The sequence below is a fragment of the Corvus hawaiiensis genome, chromosome 17, assembly GCF_020740725.1.
Source record: "Corvus hawaiiensis isolate bCorHaw1 chromosome 17, bCorHaw1.pri.cur, whole genome shotgun sequence".
Classification (NCBI taxonomy): Eukaryota; Metazoa; Chordata; class Aves; order Passeriformes; family Corvidae; genus Corvus; species Corvus hawaiiensis.
Window position 1 is genome coordinate 16,487,719 of NC_063229.1, and position 18,409 is coordinate 16,506,127.

The 18,409-nt window shown below is 39.8% G+C and overlaps 1 protein-coding gene across 4 annotated transcripts in view; it reads left to right on the top strand.

Annotated features, from left to right (window-relative positions):
- Positions 1-14,559, top strand: part of PREX1 (phosphatidylinositol-3,4,5-trisphosphate dependent Rac exchange factor 1) — a 144,737-nt gene extending 130,178 nt beyond the window's left edge. For all 4 annotated transcript variants that reach the window (XM_048321609.1, XM_048321607.1, XM_048321608.1 and 1 more), the window contains exons 27-40: positions 200-288; positions 670-752; positions 1,347-1,437; positions 3,086-3,214; positions 3,887-3,928; positions 5,443-5,660; positions 6,671-6,770; positions 7,397-7,540; positions 8,168-8,282; positions 8,714-8,780; positions 9,532-9,719; positions 10,315-10,417; positions 10,990-11,057; positions 13,161-14,559. In XM_048321609.1, the coding sequence (XP_048177566.1) occupies positions 200-288; positions 670-752; positions 1,347-1,437; positions 3,086-3,214; positions 3,887-3,928; positions 5,443-5,660; positions 6,671-6,770; positions 7,397-7,540; positions 8,168-8,282; positions 8,714-8,780; positions 9,532-9,719; positions 10,315-10,417; positions 10,990-11,057; positions 13,161-13,203 (1,480 nt within the window). In that variant the 3' untranslated portion in view covers positions 13,204-14,559. The remainder of the gene's footprint in view (positions 1-199; positions 289-669; positions 753-1,346; positions 1,438-3,085; positions 3,215-3,886; positions 3,929-5,442; positions 5,661-6,670; positions 6,771-7,396; positions 7,541-8,167; positions 8,283-8,713; positions 8,781-9,531; positions 9,720-10,314; positions 10,418-10,989; positions 11,058-13,160) is intronic.
- The last annotated feature ends 3,850 nt before the right edge of the window (positions 14,560-18,409 follow it).

Consider the following 18,409-nt stretch of genomic DNA (forward strand, 5'->3'; position numbering starts at 1 on the left):
AATCGAAAAAGACATCCTGTGGCAGCCCGGCTCCCGAGTCCTTGCTTAACGGCTGTTCTGCCTGTCATTAGTTATAGTCATTTCATTTTCACAGAATTAGGTTTGGGGAGACAGCGCTAATAAAGGCAGAATATCAGTGTATCAGGGACTGGGTGCAGGCACAGCTTTTGTTCAATCCCCTCTCTGCTTTACTTTATAGTGAGTGTAACAGTAACCGGGATTCCGTGTTGTCCTACACCAGCGTGCGGAGCAACAGCTCTTACCTGGGCAGTGATGAGATGGGATCAGGTGAGTGTGCGCACAGGTCACAGGCATCCTTCTCGTGCCCGACCCTTCAGCAGTGCTGACAAGTCTTTGCTGATTATAAGCACTTAGCATATTTAATTTGCACAGGTGGTCTCTTCAAAACTAATCACAAGAACATAAAGATACAGCTTTGCCCTTTCCTATTAAGTCACAATAAATCTGGAACATGGGAGAGGTATGAGGCAGGGTTAAGTTTCTTTAGTTACTGGATACTTGCATTATATGAAAATAATGAGTGTTTTTATCTAAGAATTGGAGATAAAGCAGCAATCGTTATTTACTTCACAGCAGTGTGAAGATGTGCCTGTGCCTCATGACAGATTATGTTTGTAAGTTAAAAGCTTTTAATTTCTTCTTTATTAGGAGATGAGCTTCCCAATGATATGAGGATACCTTTGGACAAACAAGACAAACTCCATGGCTGTCTGGAACACCTTTTTAACCAGGTATGTAAAGCGTTATTCTTACACAGAATTGCTTTCTCTTTATCAAATGTCAATTAAGAAATTGGAAGTACTAAATTGTGTTATGAGATCATATTTTGAGGAAGGTATACTATTGAGATTTTGGGGTACAGTGTAAGCAAGTGCATTATAGGACAGTCTGAGGAATCACTTTTGTCTGCATTATTAAAGTTGCCTCATGATTTAAGCAAGGCTGACCTTCCCTACCTAAGGCATGAGACTAAGGGAAAAAAAGCTTTCATGAAAAAAAAGACAAACTTCTAATACTTTGTTTGATGTAAATGGATCACATTTGCAGATTTCAGGAGATGTGTTTATAATGTGTACCACTGGAGAGTTAGTTGTTTGCTATTCTCTTACCTCATCAGCATGTGGATCATCGTCATGCAAAATGCTGTTACTAAATGTGAGAGGCTCTTGAGGCCAGTTCATGGCTACAAAGTCTGACTGCTGTGCATCAGTCATTCCAAAATACAAACAGTGTAATGGCTTCAGCAGTTTCCCACAACAGTTCTTTCTGTTCAGATGTTCTTCTGCAAGTCTTACTGACGCTGGTTGGTAACATTCCAATTGTAGGTTGATGCAATCAATGCACTTCTAAAAGGACCAGGGATAACTAAGGCCTTTGAGGAAACCAAGCACTTTCCCATGGACCACAGTTTGCAAGGTAAAGAAATTGATTGATTGTATTTAATAATGTGATTTCCAAGACTTTAAAGCTTAAGGTACATGCTATGGCCACGCAGTCTACCCCGCCCTGCATTAGGCAGGTACCATGTCTGACCACTGAAATTTTGTATCTCTTAAGAGGTCATTTTCATGGGAATTCCTCCACACAGAGGCCTCTTTTGTTACATGCTGCTCAATTCTTGCAGCTCTTTCACAAGTCTCCAAATCTCCGCTTTGATGTGAACATATCTGAAAAGGTACGAAGTAGGGATAGTCAGATTGAAGGTGAAAGAGTGCTCTGATAAGCTGATGAGGGTGACCACTGTAGATCCAAGGCACCAAAAGGTTCTGCCTCAGTTTGCTCAATGAGTTACTCTACTTTTCTTCAGATGGATGATTGCCAGAGTAAACTCATCCTCTCATAACACTTACTTTGAAAACTGATTCTCATAGAGAGCAAACAGATGATACCACGTTTTGTTTTTTCTCAGGGAGCTTGATGACTCTCTGGTCTTAATGGTTTTGGGGCTCAGGATGTGGTTTCTTTTCTCCCTGAAACACACAGGATTTTATTTTCTAAATATTTGCTGCCATTTCCTTTCCCACTTGAAATCTGAAATGTTTCCTACTATTCCTGCTGTACCTCAGGTGCTGTAGGAGGTGAGAGCTCCAACCTCTCAAAGGCTCTGGTTTTTAGTAATGGTGGCAAACTCTAGAATTAGAGATCTTTTCTTGCTTTTTTTTTTTCCTTGACTCCAGAAATAACTCCTGTGAAGTTCTGTTATGTGAACTCATCTCTGTAAACACATTCATGTTTGTATAGAATGTTAGTCTTTCCATGCACTGCTTGAATGAAGAAATAACGGACATTTATTTTGTTTAAATAGAATCTCATTTATTAAAAATAGATTAAGTACCCTGAGAGAGTCTTTTAGTTAACTGATTATTCCACACTCATCACACTGAGGAACAGACAAGTCCTGCTTACACTCAGCTAGAATCCTGGATCACAGTGTCTGTTTAATGGCTACCATAGACACCGTTTCATAATGGATGGACATTGGAATGCTCTCCTGTTCCTGTCCAGGATCAGTTATTTGGCATAGTTTTTTTTGTCTTTCTCTGTTTGCTTACGCATCTTATCACCAACAGTGGGGGTGTTTGGCTTAACTACATAGCTAAGTCATGGAGAATAAATTTTCTACTCTATAATTAGTTAGTTAGTTTTCATCAGGTGAAAGAATGCAGGATATTTCAGAACTTCTCATCAGTATTTTGGGATGTGACAGTTGCAGCCAAAAAGTTGATCTGATTCTCTGTGTCTACCCGATACAGCTGCCTGCTGGTCGTTAAAGGCAGAGGAAACAGAAAGGGGTTCCTTGTCTAGTGAGTGGGGCAGAGCTCCCTGCACTTTGCATGTCAACCAGGCCTACAATCCTGAAAGCAATGCAGGGAGACTGCTGATAATGGAACTATGGGAATGGTCTTTTGTCCTCTCTATTCGTTCTATTTAAGGACCTTTTGAATTCCCAGTTACTACTATTGGTACTGTGTCTCTGCTTTCATCTGTATTCACATTATAACTCCTAAGCCACTCTTAGTTATTTAGCATTTCCTAAATGGCTAACACACTCCATGTTTTCTAGAATTTAAACAGAAGGAAGAAACCACAGTTAGGTGCCGGAATAATATTCAAGCCAGCATTCAGGAAGATCCATGGAACCTTCCACTGCGCATCAAGAACCTTGTTGACATCATACAGAAACACGTGGAAGGTCTGTAAATAAGGAAACATTTGTTACTGGCTTCAGGGAGAAGAGATCTTCATCAAATCCAGCAGTTGATTTCATAATTTTAACTCAATTTGTAGTAAGGCTGTCCTGGGCTCTAGAGATGACCAGGTAGAACAGGTTGTGGTTTGCAGAGTCCTGGTGCTTTATGGTAAAATTGCACCTGTGCAGCAATTCCAAAGAACTTTCCCCCCCTTACTTTATTTCATCAGCCCATTCAGAATGATGTCAGACTGATCTATCTCCCTGTGCATTTTAAACCCTTTTAGAAAATGGATACTTCCAAACTGTGAAGTGAATGCTAATCAGGTATTACAATATTCTAAACCATTGCAGTCTGGTTGACCTGAAACAGGAGATGAAACTGATGTCTACAGATCAGTGCGAAGCACTGGATGGAGATCACCTCCTTAGGATTCATCTGCAAGTGCAATTTGTTTCCAGTAATTCATGGTTAACAGAGCATGTAGCCAGTGAAATTCTTTGCTTTACGCTTTGTTTTTTTCAGTCATGAACATGTCTGTGCAAGTGAGGGCTACCAGAGTAAATAGACATGGCCATGCAGGTGCCAGGGATTGGGGGGAATGAGGAAACTTAACCAGCTGCAATCTACCCCAGTATTATGTTGAACAGCATTTGTTTTCTTCACTGTTTTAGATGGGAAGAATCAGCTGCTTTTGGCCTTGTTAAAATGCACAGGTAAGGGGTTTTCATTTTTTACAAAACAACAACATACATACAGAAGTCCCTACGACAGGGTTTTTCTGTCTTCATTTTTTCCTTTGTACAACCCTCCTTCCCAGATGGAAGAGAACCCTCCTTCCCTTTACTGCTTCCTGCTGTGGTGAGAACATGCAGCAAAAATGAGATATATTGCACAACTTTTTTGAGCCCATGGACTCTGTCATCTTTCCAAACAGAGCAGGCATACTGAAATTACAGCCAAGAATAGATGAAGACCTTAAATGTGCAAGGAGAACCCAAATACACTGGGGACATCAGGAACCTGTTACACGCACCAACCTTTGTGCTTGCAGAGCAAGGGACAGGTCTTTACAAGGAGCCTGTGCACAGTCTTTTTGTAATTGTAGCACTTGGCGTTCTTTTGTTTGAAAATGAGATAATACATAACTGGAATAGGCAGTCATTGTTTCACTGTGCCACACTTGATTCTCAAATCTTCATAGAATGAAGACCAGAGATTTGTATGGCTCTAACTTATCTCTCAGCTCCTGCCAGGGCTGGTCTGTGAGTCTGTCCAAACCAGGCTGTGTGCCAGTTTACTGACCACAAAGGCTGGTTTTATTGATAGCAGATAAAATGTCTCCCAAAGTGTCTCTCTATGTGTGCCCCATCTCCTGCAGCATTTCCATGAACATCTGCTGGAAAGAAGGATGGCTGCTCATAAGCTGAGAATATGGCCCAGTGCCTGGAGTGTGTTAGTCAGTCTGTTGTGTTCAGTGCTTATAAAAATAATCCAGACCTTCAAAGCCTCTGGGTGATGTCTTCAGCCTCTTTCTGTAGGGAACAGTGCCTTTCCAATGAGAGCCTGCTGGAAGGGCTGGGGGTGCCTGGGAAGTAACTCTTTACTTATTCATGTGCTTCTCTGGCCTGCAATCCCCTTAAGCATGACAAGATTGATTTGACCAGCATGTGGCTGCCTGGCAGGCACACAGGAAGCAAAATTAATACAGGGGAAATTCTCCCAAGAAACAAACCAATTCATACTATATGGATGGGCAAAGTTAATGAATTAGGCATATGGGAAACCCACAAATTACAGATGGATGGGGGAAGATTAATCTCTAATAGCCCAGGAGAGAAGTAATGGCAGAGACCTTCTTTCAATAATTCTCTTGCTCCTGTAAACATAAAAAGAAGGGAATCAGTCCAGATATGGCTGTAACTAAGGAGTTTATTACTTTCCAGTAGTTAGTTTCTTTCCAGTTGGAAGGAGCATGCAGATGGCAGAGGGAGTAACGAACAGTCAACTGGACTAGAAAATTTCGCGACATGCACATGTGCTTAGCTGTGCTGTCTTTATCTGTCCACCCAGGTCACACAGCAAGGAGAGGTATCTGTGAAGTCAGTGCAAAGCTACAGCAGAAGCTGAACATTATTTGTGCACACACACACAAACTGCTTTGTTGGCAGTGAGAAGGAAGATGAGTATATTCATGACTTCTTTATGCTTCTCTCCCCTTCTCTGACAGATACTGAGCTACAGCTGAGACGTGATTCCATCTTCTGTCAGGCTCTTGTGGCTGCTATTTGCACCTTTTCAGAGCAGTTACTGGCTGCTCTCAACTATCGGTACAACAACAATGGGGAATATGAAGAGAGCAGTAGAGATGCCAGCAGAAAATGGCTGGAGCAGATAGCAGCCACTGGAGTTTTACTGAATTACCAGTCTCTTCTCTCCCCCACCATGGTAAGATGAAGAGTTGTAGTATCCTCAGGTCTGCTTTTATTTGCCTGTGTGATTCTGTGCCACTCAGCACAGCCGGAGCTGTGGAACCTGTTACCTGCATTCTAGCAGTGTATTCAGACTCTCACTACTGCAGACTCTGGAGATTTCCTCAGCTGACAACCAAGTGCCCATATTCCTTATCCAGTCATATTCATATGCTCACAAAAAGTGACCCATTGTCACACTAGAACACTATAGAAAACAGTCAGCCTTCATACTGGGAACAATGCTGCTGCATTTAGAGGTTTTAGGGCCCAGCTGTTGGTGGCATGAGTGTCCCCTGCCATCCCGTGGTGAGGACATGCATCTCCCAAACAGGCGAGAAAGTTCTGAGTATTTTAGGAGTCCAGACAAAGAGATACAGTGCAGTCCGTCTCTCAGGTCTGTGGTGCTGGGGCTGGAGGCATCGTGTCTAGGGAGAAAAGCTGTGCTTGCATAGTTCATCTGCACCTAATGAACCGATGAGCTACAGCAGATCAGCTACTGTAACTGTAAAAATGCTAAGGAAAGAGAGGCATAAAACAGACAAGCAGCTCTGACATTATAGAGAAGGGAATTCTTTTTCTTACTTTGTAGATATTGCAGATTGAGTGTGGATATTTTTTATAAAATACAATCCAAACTATCTGTGCATGTAACTGCTATTTGTTTGCGTTGCACAGAATGTATCAATATTTATTTTGCAGTAACTGATCAGCTGTTCTTCACATTTGTAAGTATAAAGTTTGGAGAAGGAGATCCCTTCAAACTTACTCAGTTCTTAAACCTTTCTACTCCGTGAATCACATCAAATGACATCTAAGCAAAGGGTGGTTAAAGTTATATTGCAGTTTAAAAGCTGTTAGTAATTGCCTGGCTGGGATGGAGCTAATGAAAAGCTCTGCACTCTAAAGCAAAATATGCCCATAACAACAGTACCTTCCTGCCACACATCTTTTGGCAGATAATAACCTATTTGTATCGCTCTACAGAAGGAGGAGCGCACCATGCTGGAAGACATCCAGGTCACTCTGGCTGAACTAGACAAAGTTGCCTTTTTTTTCAAGCAGCTGGATGAAAGTCTTGTAGCAAGTGAGTATTGTCTGTTTCTTTGAGGCACTTTTTTTTTTTTTGTATGTTCTGTGGATTAATAGCCTCTATGATTATAAATCTAAGAGACCATCTCACACCTGGAGAGCACTGGGCAGCTTCTCTGAAGCACTGTTGTATTCCCTCAGCTTCCACTGCAAGCACACAGCCCCTAAAGCAGGACTGACACGATGGAGTGGTGGTGCGTGTTCTGTGCTGTGTAGTTGTGGCCTGTGCCAGTGTGCCTTATCTGTGTGATTTTGTACAGAGGGAAGAGAGATGACATTCCCTGTTGGTGTATTCCTAACTTTTCAGTGTCCAGTGTCTTACCCTCCCATATCTCTCTCTCTTCATGTTTACTGGCTATGAAATGCCATGAAACAACATGGGATTCTAATTATTAAATACAGTTATTGTATTTGCATCAAACATCATACTAGGTCACACTAACTGTGTTCTTTTAAGTGTAATATTTCAGAGCCTGCATTCTCTCCATAAAGGCTCTCCCTTACTCACCTTATGGTGGATATGTGATATGTCATTAGGTAATCTAACAAACTCAGACAGCAGTGGTTTTACAATTCTCCTGCTGTGGTAAAGCAGCAAGTGTTTTATCTTCATTTCTCCAGATACTCATGTCTTCTACCACATCGAAGGAAGTCGTCAGGCCTTGAAGGTTATCTTTCATCTTGACAGCTACTACTTCTCCAAACTGCCTGCTCGGTTTCAGAATGGGGGAACCTTGAAACTGCACACAGTGCTCTTTACAAAAGGTGTCTATAAAAAGCTTTCTTGAGAAAAATAAGCTAACTACTGATCTTGAAAGATTAAAAATATAGAACGACCATAAAGCTCTTAAAAACGCAGCTGAGACCTACAGACACACTTAGGAAGCAGATATTTCTATTTTAGGAAGCCCTGGGGGAGGTGCTAGACTTTAGAATTAGTCATGAGAACAAAATGTGCTTGTTTGGGGCTTTTTCATGCCTCAGCCATAGAAACATTATACTGGACGACATGATCTAGTGTAGGATCAGGAGATGTGCCTGGGCTACAGAGAAGTGTTTTAAAACACGAACACTGTGACAGAATGATCTGGACTAGAAACTGACTTGATAAGCAAATATTCACACCAAAATACAACACAGGAAATTTCTTTCAGGGGACCATTAATGGAGAGTAACTACTGTCAGACAGAACTGCTTTCTGTGAAGCTCACCTCTGTGATACTACCACTGTACTCCCATACTGGGAAAAGCATTAAATTTATAGAGTAACAGAATCAGCCTTGACATGATCCAAGAGTCGTCTGCTGAGCAATGAGATGATAGAGAGATAAATATATTTATTTTAAAAAACCACTAATAACATAGCTTTAGTAAAAGTGTTTTCTTCTTCAGCTCTGGAGAGTACAGAGGGGCAATCACAACCAGCTGGCTCATCTCTAGAAGAACTCCCACAGCAAATTAATGGTATTTCACTTGAAAAAGTGCAGCAATACTACCGTAAACTCAGGTATTTTGTACTTCTGCTTTGCCTTAAAAGACATTGAAAATTTCAGAGCGCTCCTTGCTAAGGGCCTTAAAATTTAATGAAAAACAGGTCCCATTCCTGATGCAGTTTTTGTACAAATGGGATTTTTGGAGATCCTCATTGTGTGGGAAACTTGTTAACTTCTTCCAATAGTTTAGCCCATTCAGAAGGAATGCAAATTTGACCTCAGAATTTTGTGCAGGGCTAGAATTATACTTTTCTTAATGGGAGTTTGGAATATTTTAGTACAGACTCTGTAAATTACTGCAATCACAATGGTTCAATAAGGAAGATCTTCAAGTGCAAGATTTTTTAGCATAGCTTTCTCAGCTGTTTTATACAAGATAGTATACATATATGGGCTTGAAATGGAGCAAACCCAACTAACGTAGTACTTGCTGGCCTTTTTGCAGGACATTTTACCTAGAGAGATCAAACTTGCCCACTGATTCCAATACTACCGCAGTGAAGATTGACCAGGTATTGTTTCTGCATTTATTTCTCCAATAAATTCTCTCATAGAAGTATTATTTCAACATCTCTAAAATTCCAGTTGTGGGATACCTGTATGGCAGATCTGTACAAATCCAAACAGCATTTTAAAATGTTCCCTACCTTAAAGGGGTGATCTGAATTTCTCTGAAGCTTGGCTACAGTTCTTTTGCTGAGAAGAAAACGTGCAGAACCTGGGCAGACACAAACCCCCTGCACTGCAACACCAAGACTCTATGTGACCCTGCCTGCCCTTGCCAAACACGGTGTCTGATGCCAAACAGATTGGGTTCATATTCCTCTCCCACAGATGCATGAAAACAAGCAAACATTCAATTTGCAAGTTACACTTTGTTCACAGTCACAGACAAAACAAGAAAACAGTGCTGCCCAGCATCTCACGTGTAGGCAGTCTGTCTAACTGGGCAGGTGACATGTGAATATGTGCATGCAAAGCATTAAAATGCTACCGCAGGGAACACAAAGCCAGAGACCATCTTTGCAATTGTAATATAAATTGTAAACAATCTATGTGATTAGTGACAAAAACTTGTCCCAAGCCTAAGTAATTTTATTCTGCCACTTCCAAAGTTCATACATATTCTAAATAGTTGTTACTGTGTGGCAGTTACTCTCCTGTAGAATATTGTGCTTAGACAATAGGAGAAAGACTTGTAAATGTCTTTATAGCTTGAACGTGTTGATGTGCTACTGATTGCTTTTGTATTGCTTTGTTTAGCTTATTCGCCCTATCAATGCAATGGATGAGCTCTGCAGGCTGATGAAGTCTTTCATTAGTACAAAACCAATGCAGTCAGGATGTTCGGGCAGTGCCGCATCAGGAGCTGGCCTGCTGCCCATATCCTCTGAGCTCTGTTACCGGCTGGGAGCCTGTCAGATCACCATGTGTGCCACTGGGATGCAGAGGTGAGGGTTAAACCTGTGTGCTACTGCTGTGATGGGAACTTCGGTCCTTTCTAGAGATGTGATCCTATTCAAAGCAAAGTAAGGTGAATTTTAAGGGAATGTAATGAGGACCTAAATCTGCTGACTTTACTTCAGGGGAGGTTGTAACTTTTAATACTTTTGTTAATAACTAGTATAGACACAAAAGTTCTTGTGTTTCAGTGCATCAATCAATGCAACTCACTAAGTGAGCTCGTTGCATAGAACTTGTAGTCAGCATTGTCTTCAGTCACATACTGAAAATGTAGGAAGTTGCTCAAAAATAGCTCTAGAATCTTGGTGTGTGCACACATTGGTTTTGAAATACACCACTGTTCTGCCAGTGTCTCAAATGTAAAGATTAATTTGTGAATTGCTTTAAAATGAATCAGTGCAGATGATCCAGGTGCAACAAGACTGAGGTAATTTAATAGTTTTATATGTAAGAAAATCGAAAAAAAAAATAAAAGTAAATAGCTAACAGAAGTAATACTTAACAGGTAAGTGTCCTGCACATACCTATTTATAGTTTTTAAAATATGATCTGTGACTACCTAACTCTTGTTCCCTCGTTCAGGAGCACACTGAGTGTGTCCCTGGAGCAAGCAGCCATACTGGCTCGCAGCCATGGACTCCTGCCCAAGTGTATCATGCAAGCTACAGACATCATGCGAAAGCAAGTGAGTATTGGCATGTGTCTGCTGCATGCCACCATCTTCATTTCAGTAACATGGTACAAACACCAGTTTATTTTGCTGTGGCACTGTATTTTGTGCACTACAAACCTACATTTCCAAACTTCTACTAATGTCTGAATAACTACACCTGTGTGTGACAGGAACAACTTAACTTTTGCATGTACGGCCCCTGCAGCAATTAAAGTCTATGCCTCAGTGTATATTAACCGTCTGCCTTGACGGTTATAAAAGAGAGACTGTGCAGTATATTTAAGACAATTTCTGTATAGAAAAAACCCAAGTCTCAATCATATTGTTAAAATAGCAGAAGTTACCTAGTGCTTACCTAATAGCACTTACCTAGTGCTAGACAGCAGTGCTTGTAAAGTGCTTTGGGACTAATTTATCTTTTACGTAAACACAGATGATAATTGTATCCACCAAATGGATTCCAAATCTTTTAGAAGTAGTTAATGAATTCTCAAATAGGAGCCATACTCCCATTATAGTATTCTTCCCTAAGGACCATTTGCTTTATCAATACTGTCAGTACCATAAATTCTCTGTTTCCATAGGGACCAAGAGTCGAAATCTCGGCCAAGAATCTGAAAGTGATGGACCAAATGCCACAGTGTGCACCTCGGTAGGTTATTATGTATTGTGTGTTTTCTCTGAGTGCTGGTTTTATGTTTCTGTAACAATTGTGGAGTTCCTGCTATAACCAAAGATGATCTCAGTAGCAATATTGGAAAAAATAGAAAAAAAAAAAAAATCCTATTCTTTTTTCTCCCTGTACTAAACTAAGTGCATACTGTAGATGAATCAGCTTTGCTGCTTAGAATTTGCAGATCATCAGCTTCAAGGGTTTCCGCATTTTCTGAATCAAACATAGCTGATCTTTTTTGGACTGTTTCTGTGAGTTGGCAAAGCTAGTGATGGACAGTCATCTCTTGAATGTTTAGAAAAAAAAATTCCTGAACAGCAAATTTGACTGCAGATATGTAAAGGTAATACAGTAGTGTGCTTACAAGAGTCTGATGGTTTAGTTCTTGCAGTGCAGGTTTAAGAGCAAGCACTTCAAGTCAGAGTAACCACACAGTAATGCAGCCCTAAGGAACCTCAGTTGCCTGGGGTTATATACGGGTTTGTCTAGAAGGCAGCTTTGAAAAGCACTGTACATTTGTGGATCCTACTGCACCTAATGGGAGATAGAGATGTTCATCTCTCTCTAGAGGAGAATAATACCTTTACTTTTAAGAAAAGTATCTTGGGTCAGTTTCTTCCAATTTCATCTCTCAGAGGGAAAAGAATGATCTTCAATAAACTGTAACACAGCATTTTCCCACAATGGCAGTAACAATTTGTCATGGTTTAGATGACAGTGTATACAGAATCTGTCTGTACAAATACCAGAGAAACTTCTGATTCTGCCGTTGTTAATGGCATTGTTTACATGAAGACAAAACAAGAATCAGCGTCAGAAAAGGTCCAGCAAAGTCTGTGCCATATCTTCAGACAGACCAAATATGTTTGCTAGTGCCAGAGTCGTCCAAAGAGCACATTGGTTCAGTGTCAAGAAGACTCCTTAAACACTGGTACCTTATCCACCAATTAAGACTGCTGAGTTAGTCTAAATTAGCCCCTCTTTTTTCTTTTTTCTCTCCTATCCGCTCCTCAAAATGTTTATAGAAAATTATTTTAAACTTTAGAGACTGTGGTGGTGTTTCCTCTAACAGTCCTGGTTCATTTTCTCAGAGATGTTTAAACTAAAACAATGGTGTTGGCTCCTGTACCATGGCCCAGGTGCCATCCATCAGTGTTTTGGCAGTGTGGTTATTTTGCCTTATTAATGGCCATACGTTACTTTGGCTCCATTGTTATGGCCATAACTGCATGTTACCTTCAAAAAGAAACAGTTTTAAAAACAAATCACAAGATGAGTTGGTTTTTTTTCTTTTGAGTAGACTCTAAATCACAATGATAAATTCCAGAAGTATTTACTTGGATTATTTCAGGGCAATAAAGCTCAGATATTGTGTGCTCCTCCTGGATTCCATCATAATATGAAATAAAACTGAACAAAGTTAAAAGGAGATCTGGTGAATTAATATTAACTCCCAGGATTATATTTCTTAGCACAAATCTGTAATAGCCATCTTGAAAGAGAAGTTACAAAAGACTGGAGTTTAATCAGAAGTGAAGAAGAAAAAGCCAAGAAAAAGCTCACAAAGTCATGCATGAATGTCAAGTCAACATGCGCTTAGGTTTAACCACTGTTCTCAATTTGATAATCTTGTGAGTCAAAAAATTTCTCTGAAAAGATCATTATTAATTTTAAGATTTGTTCAAGCATGTCAACAAACAGATAGGTTCTTTTATGTGTTTGGTACCCCAGCCTGTATGAGGGGCAGAACTTTTTTGTTCAGGAAAAATGGTGAACTGGGTTTAAAACCAAAAGAAATAGAAAAAGAGAGAAGGGACTGTTGAACACCCAGACTGAGCCAAAATTAAGAGGAAGCGATGGAGAGTCTCAAATAATATTGTAAACAGTGATTGTAAATACTTTAGTTAACAAATGGCTAGTGGCACTTTTAAATTTGCAATTACTAAGATTAAAAAGAGGGGTATTCTTGATACGTCATTAAAGCTTGCAGAATGACAAAGAAGCTGCTGACCCTCATACATTATTCCAATAATTTTGTTATCTGTATGATCTTTAATTCCCTACTCTTCATCTGCACTACAGACTCTATAGGTTGTGCCAGCCGCCTACAGATGGGGATTTATAGAAGTAAGAGGCACCTCTTGGCAGCCCCACAAGAGAACTTGGCTCTGAGGAGCCCTGGCCGAGGACCCTACGAACTGTCTCCAATGGTGCTGCTGCGCTCTGGAAGAGAGGGACCTGCTGGCCCAGGCATCAGGAATCTGCCTTTGAACGCCTGAAACCCATGCAGGATTTGTGTATTTCTTTGACTACTTGAAATTCTTGAAACAAACACCACAGGCAAGAATGGATGCTGCTGCCATTCGCCAGATGGCTGGAAAATGACCATTATTCTTCAAGAAAGCACAGTTCTCCTGGTGACTTCTTTGTGCAACCACCTCAAAGTTGTAGACTTCAAGATACAGCTTGGTTCAGAAAATCCTGATGGACATGCCTCTCTCCCTGTACTGCACCTGGCACCCATTTAACTGCCAGCAGGTTTTTGGTCAACATCCTTTAGCGGTATCTTCATAAACCCCTCTTTTTCATGAACAGACCTGCACTTCTGAGCAAAGAATAAGTCTATGGCTTATTCAAATAAGAACATAAAGTATTTCTTCCAGAGTAATTTTCCACTTCAGCCCAGTGAGAGAATCTATGCTGCAGAGTATACATTCCATAATACTACTTATCGTTACTTCATTTTACTTACTGTAGCTTTCAGGTTTTTGATTAACTCTTTTTACTAATGCCCTGTGATTATGTACTCTGGAATACAGTGCTAGTGAAGAGGAGTGTGGGATTTTTAAGAAAACTTTACAGAGAAAAAATACAGTCTTACAATCTGATTATTTGAACAGATGTAGTTTTTAAAACAGGTCAGAAGAGCTATACTTATTTATGTGGAGTGGAATAATACGTGTTTTCGATCATGTTATTATATGTACAAGATTAAAATAAAAATTATATTGTTTAAAATGGGACCAATATACTGGCAGTATACACAGTTACTCCCAGTTTACTGAAAAAAATCTACATTATTTAAAATCTTCAGTATTTAAGCAGTCTTAAATACAGTTATTAAGATGTATTAGGGATGCTTTTAAGTTAAAAGAAAAAAGGAATCGTGTATATAATGTTCTTTATTTTTTCTTGTTTGAAAAATTGTTCTCCATTCTGTCAGTGTTACCCTAAGCATTGTCATTTTTTCCGAATTACTGGCTGAAACTAATCAAGACATGTCAGCAGTCTCAGGACAGAAATAATGTTCTTTTGGAGTGAGTGCCTTAACATGACCAGCCCTCCCTAACATGGCAGGTGTACAGGAAACTCCCCATTCCTCTGTTTCTCCACAGCCTCCTTTAAACCAGCTCCCAGTCAGGAAACCCAGGAGTGCTTTGCTGTAATGTATATTTTAGAAAATAAAGGTTTGGGGGTTTTATTTGTGTTGTTGTTTGTTTTTTAGTAGGCTTAATTTTATTTTATTAACATCCAAAGCAACTCAAAAACTAAAATTGAATGTTTTTATTTGGACATGAAGGCCTCTTAAATTTTTCTAATCTTCTCTTGAATGCAAAACTGTTTATGGCAAGTTGGGGGATGCAGTTTGTTATGAATCTTGTTTCTTAATTTTTTAATATTTGTTTTCTTCTCTCACAGACGGAAATAATTTTGGGGAAGGAACTTGTTTTGGTTTTATCTCTTTTTTTTATTTTGTACTTTTATCTGCTTCCTCTGATCTACAGCAACATGTTGCAGGGAACTAGGACAGCCCATGGACTGCCAGCTGTGGGATGCATGGATTTGGTACTGGGTATCTGTTCTGGACTGCAGCCAGATGAGCAGATCACTATTTCAATGCACTTTTTGTTAAATTTTGGAAAACTTACCATTTGCTATTTGAAGAAGAAATAGATGCTTCCTCACTGAATCCTCAATTTAAAAAGTACTTAGTACTGTAAGAAGCATAGGAAGACCGTAAAGTAAAAAAGAACCCGTTGGGTGAGCCCTGGCTGTGTCCCCATCAGTTCTGCTCCGCATAACAGCTGCAGCCTGGGCAGGATCCTGGCCCACGCCTGCAGCCTCTGTCAACACAAGAGACGCAGGGTAACCAAGGGCATGTACACTGTGCACTGTTTTACACTGAAATGTATGTCTTGTTCTCACTGAAAACCTGAGAGAAGTTTTTATTATTAAAAGTTGGTTTATATTATAAGGAAAGAAGGTTGATCTTATTTTCTCTTACACCCTTTAGTTCCTTAGCCCTGCATTCTGCTGAGCAGTTTTAAGTTCTGATATACTTGTATGGCGTGGGGAGGAGTCAGAAGTAGAAATGGGAAGGGGAAGGGTGGGTTTGATTTCAGCTCAAACTGGCAGTGTAGAGCTGAACTCTTCCTGTTTGTGCAGTCCCCTAAGGCTGTGGGGGAAACCACAGACTCCTGTTAAGGTAGAAACGAAAAACTGGTTTGATGTCATAAAATTGTGGGGTATGAACCAGTGCTGGGAAAGAACAGGTTCAAGTGGAAAAAGAAGAGAGCAATGCACAAACCAACCTGCAAGCAGAGAGGTTAGGTCTGCAGAATTTCCAGGGCTAAAAGCAAGGAATCAGGCCTGGCAACAACAGAACAAGTGCAGATTTTGTAGATTTGGAACATCTGATACAGTGGAAGTGTGGAAAATAATCAAGATGGAGAACATGGGAACTATAGCAGCTGGATGATGAGGTGTGTGGGGTTGGGTGGCAGCTGCAAGTGGAATTTCTTATGTATGTGTCTTGTAACTGAGTTTGCTGAACATTTTCATTAACCACTGAAGCATAGATATTAGCAAGTTGAAGTGATGCTGATTTGGGAGACACTAATCAATCCTCCAAAGGATTCTGGTACAGACACAAAAAAACCCTGAAGGACTTTGAACACTGAAGGGGATGAAATGAGTGGGAGTAAATTTTTCAGTACATGAAGATTGAACAAAATATTTTGCTATATTTCTTGTTAATTGATAATAAAAGGAGCATGTCATAGAGTTTGTCACAAGATGACACCGAGGCAATTTGATGGAATCATGAAAGCTCAGCCTGCACTAGGAGACAAATGGTCAGTTATGATGGAGAAGTATTCAAGCCTCTCTGCTGGGGCCAAATAATTAAGTGAAAATGAGGAGTTGAGGAAAACAGATGCCTCTATAAGAAAATAATAATGAGAAAGGTAAAGACAGTTCAATCTGAACATAAATACAGCCTGAAGGAGACAAAGGGGTACAAGTGATCAGGGATAAATACTGGCTGAAAGTTTTTCTTCCGTCAGGCTTTGACAAAAAAAGAGGTAGCTTGTCCAAAGCAGGTTTTAAAGGCTGAAGCAGTGCCTGGTGCAGCAGGAGAGCATGCAAGCTGTCTCCAGTTCTGATTTAAGATGGATTCTCTGAGGAGCTGAAAGGTGAAACTGGTAAGTGTAAAAAATGCAGGCTGTATGGTAAATGTTGCTAAAAGTCAGTAAAAGGACAGTACACTCCCTTAGGTGGTCTTGATCACCCTTGAGCTTACAAAGCATGTGATTTGAATGAACAAAATTGAGCGATTGAATTAGCTGCAGGAAAAAGGAGTGAAACCGATGGGTGACATTAGTTATTTAGTGCACATGATGGTTATAATAATCTCATCAGGACTTAAGATTTAGTATCAGAAAAATTACTGATGTATTAGTGTCATTCTTCTTATAGAACAGTCAGCCATTAGGTTTAATTCTCAAAGTTACATATCAAAAAGGTAGTTCTTTACCAAAGGAATTTACATCCAAAAATCTGTCCCACTTTTGGAGGGTGTTGTGATTCCCCCAGTTCCTAACAAGGGAGGTTAGCAGGTAGAGAGGGTCTAGACAGAAAACCCCCAACAAAACCAGCCCTACTGTTGTAAGGCTCTGGGTCCTGGGTCAAATCCTGAGCAGATTGCGCTCAGACTCTTTATCCATTTCAAAAAAAGCAATAAACCTCCTGATTTTTACACTTCTAAACTGATCTAAAGTGTTCTCTATCCTGTTCCAGCATGTCTCAATAAAGCTGTTTCTTTGCTTTAGGACACAATTTCTTCAGCTTTCTTGCCCACTGGCAGCAGGGAAAGCAAAGAGCAGCACTCTGGCTGGTCTGAAGAGCAGAGAGTTACCACGACTTTTCCAGTCATCCTGGAGAAGCCAAACTGCTGCTAAATAAAGCTGCTTTCACTGAGCTGCCAAAGCTCCCTTGGAGCTCTTTAACAACCCCTTCTGGCTGACAGGATTCACTATTTGAAAAATAATTCTCCTTGCCAAAATAATGACTCATTTTGTAAAATGTCAATTAATACCCTGCAGAGTCTGCAAAAAAATAGGTCTGTTTTTAAATGAATTAGGATTAAAATTAGTAATTAATGTTTGAATCAAGTGATTATTTTCTCAATCCTGCTTAAAATTAAATTTGGTTATAAGTATGTTGAAGGCAATGAGGAAAGAATCATTATTATTTAATCAGTTTTAAATGACTTACATAATTACTTACATGAGTGACATATTTTCATCTTGAGATAATTAAAAATAATTAGTATGGTTTTATCACAGTTTTAATGTGCAAAAATCAAATTCACATTATTAGAGGTCCTTGAATGCTTGGGTTTTTGATGGAACTTATCTGCAAATTATCGCATGAAAGTTAATGCAATGCTTGCAGAGAGTGATTGGGCAAGGATGCATCATTCATCTCTGATTCCACATGAACTCAGTTCTATTTTATTTTTCAGGGAGTTTATTATAGTCTTCTGAAATAATAAGCAATTTTAATAATAAGCAATTTTAGAGCTGGTATAATGCATAGTGTGTCTTGCTGCAAGAAATAACAAACCTTGAGCCTTATTTCTTCTGCCTACTCTGGTGTTATAGAGTTGATTGCAAACCAGCAATAACCAATAGGTTTAAGCATATAACTCAAACCCAACAGAAATTTCCAACATTTTAAGCAGTAATTTAAAATTATGAAGTAGGGAGCTATTTCACCTCTGTACAGATGGTAAATGAGAACAAGATGTAATTCTAACTGAAATGACTGCATTACAATTGTGGAGTGACAAGAAACAAACAGCAGTTTTCACACTGGATGCGTGTGATCAGCACTACACGGCTCACATCTCTCTTGGGATCTGCCAGGAATTGATCACCAATGATCTGATAAGTGGGATAAGTAGTCTTGTGGGACCAAAAAAAAAAAAAAATTATTATATGTCTTTTAGGACAACGAAATCCAAAGGCAATTGAAAAAAGCTGCAGAAG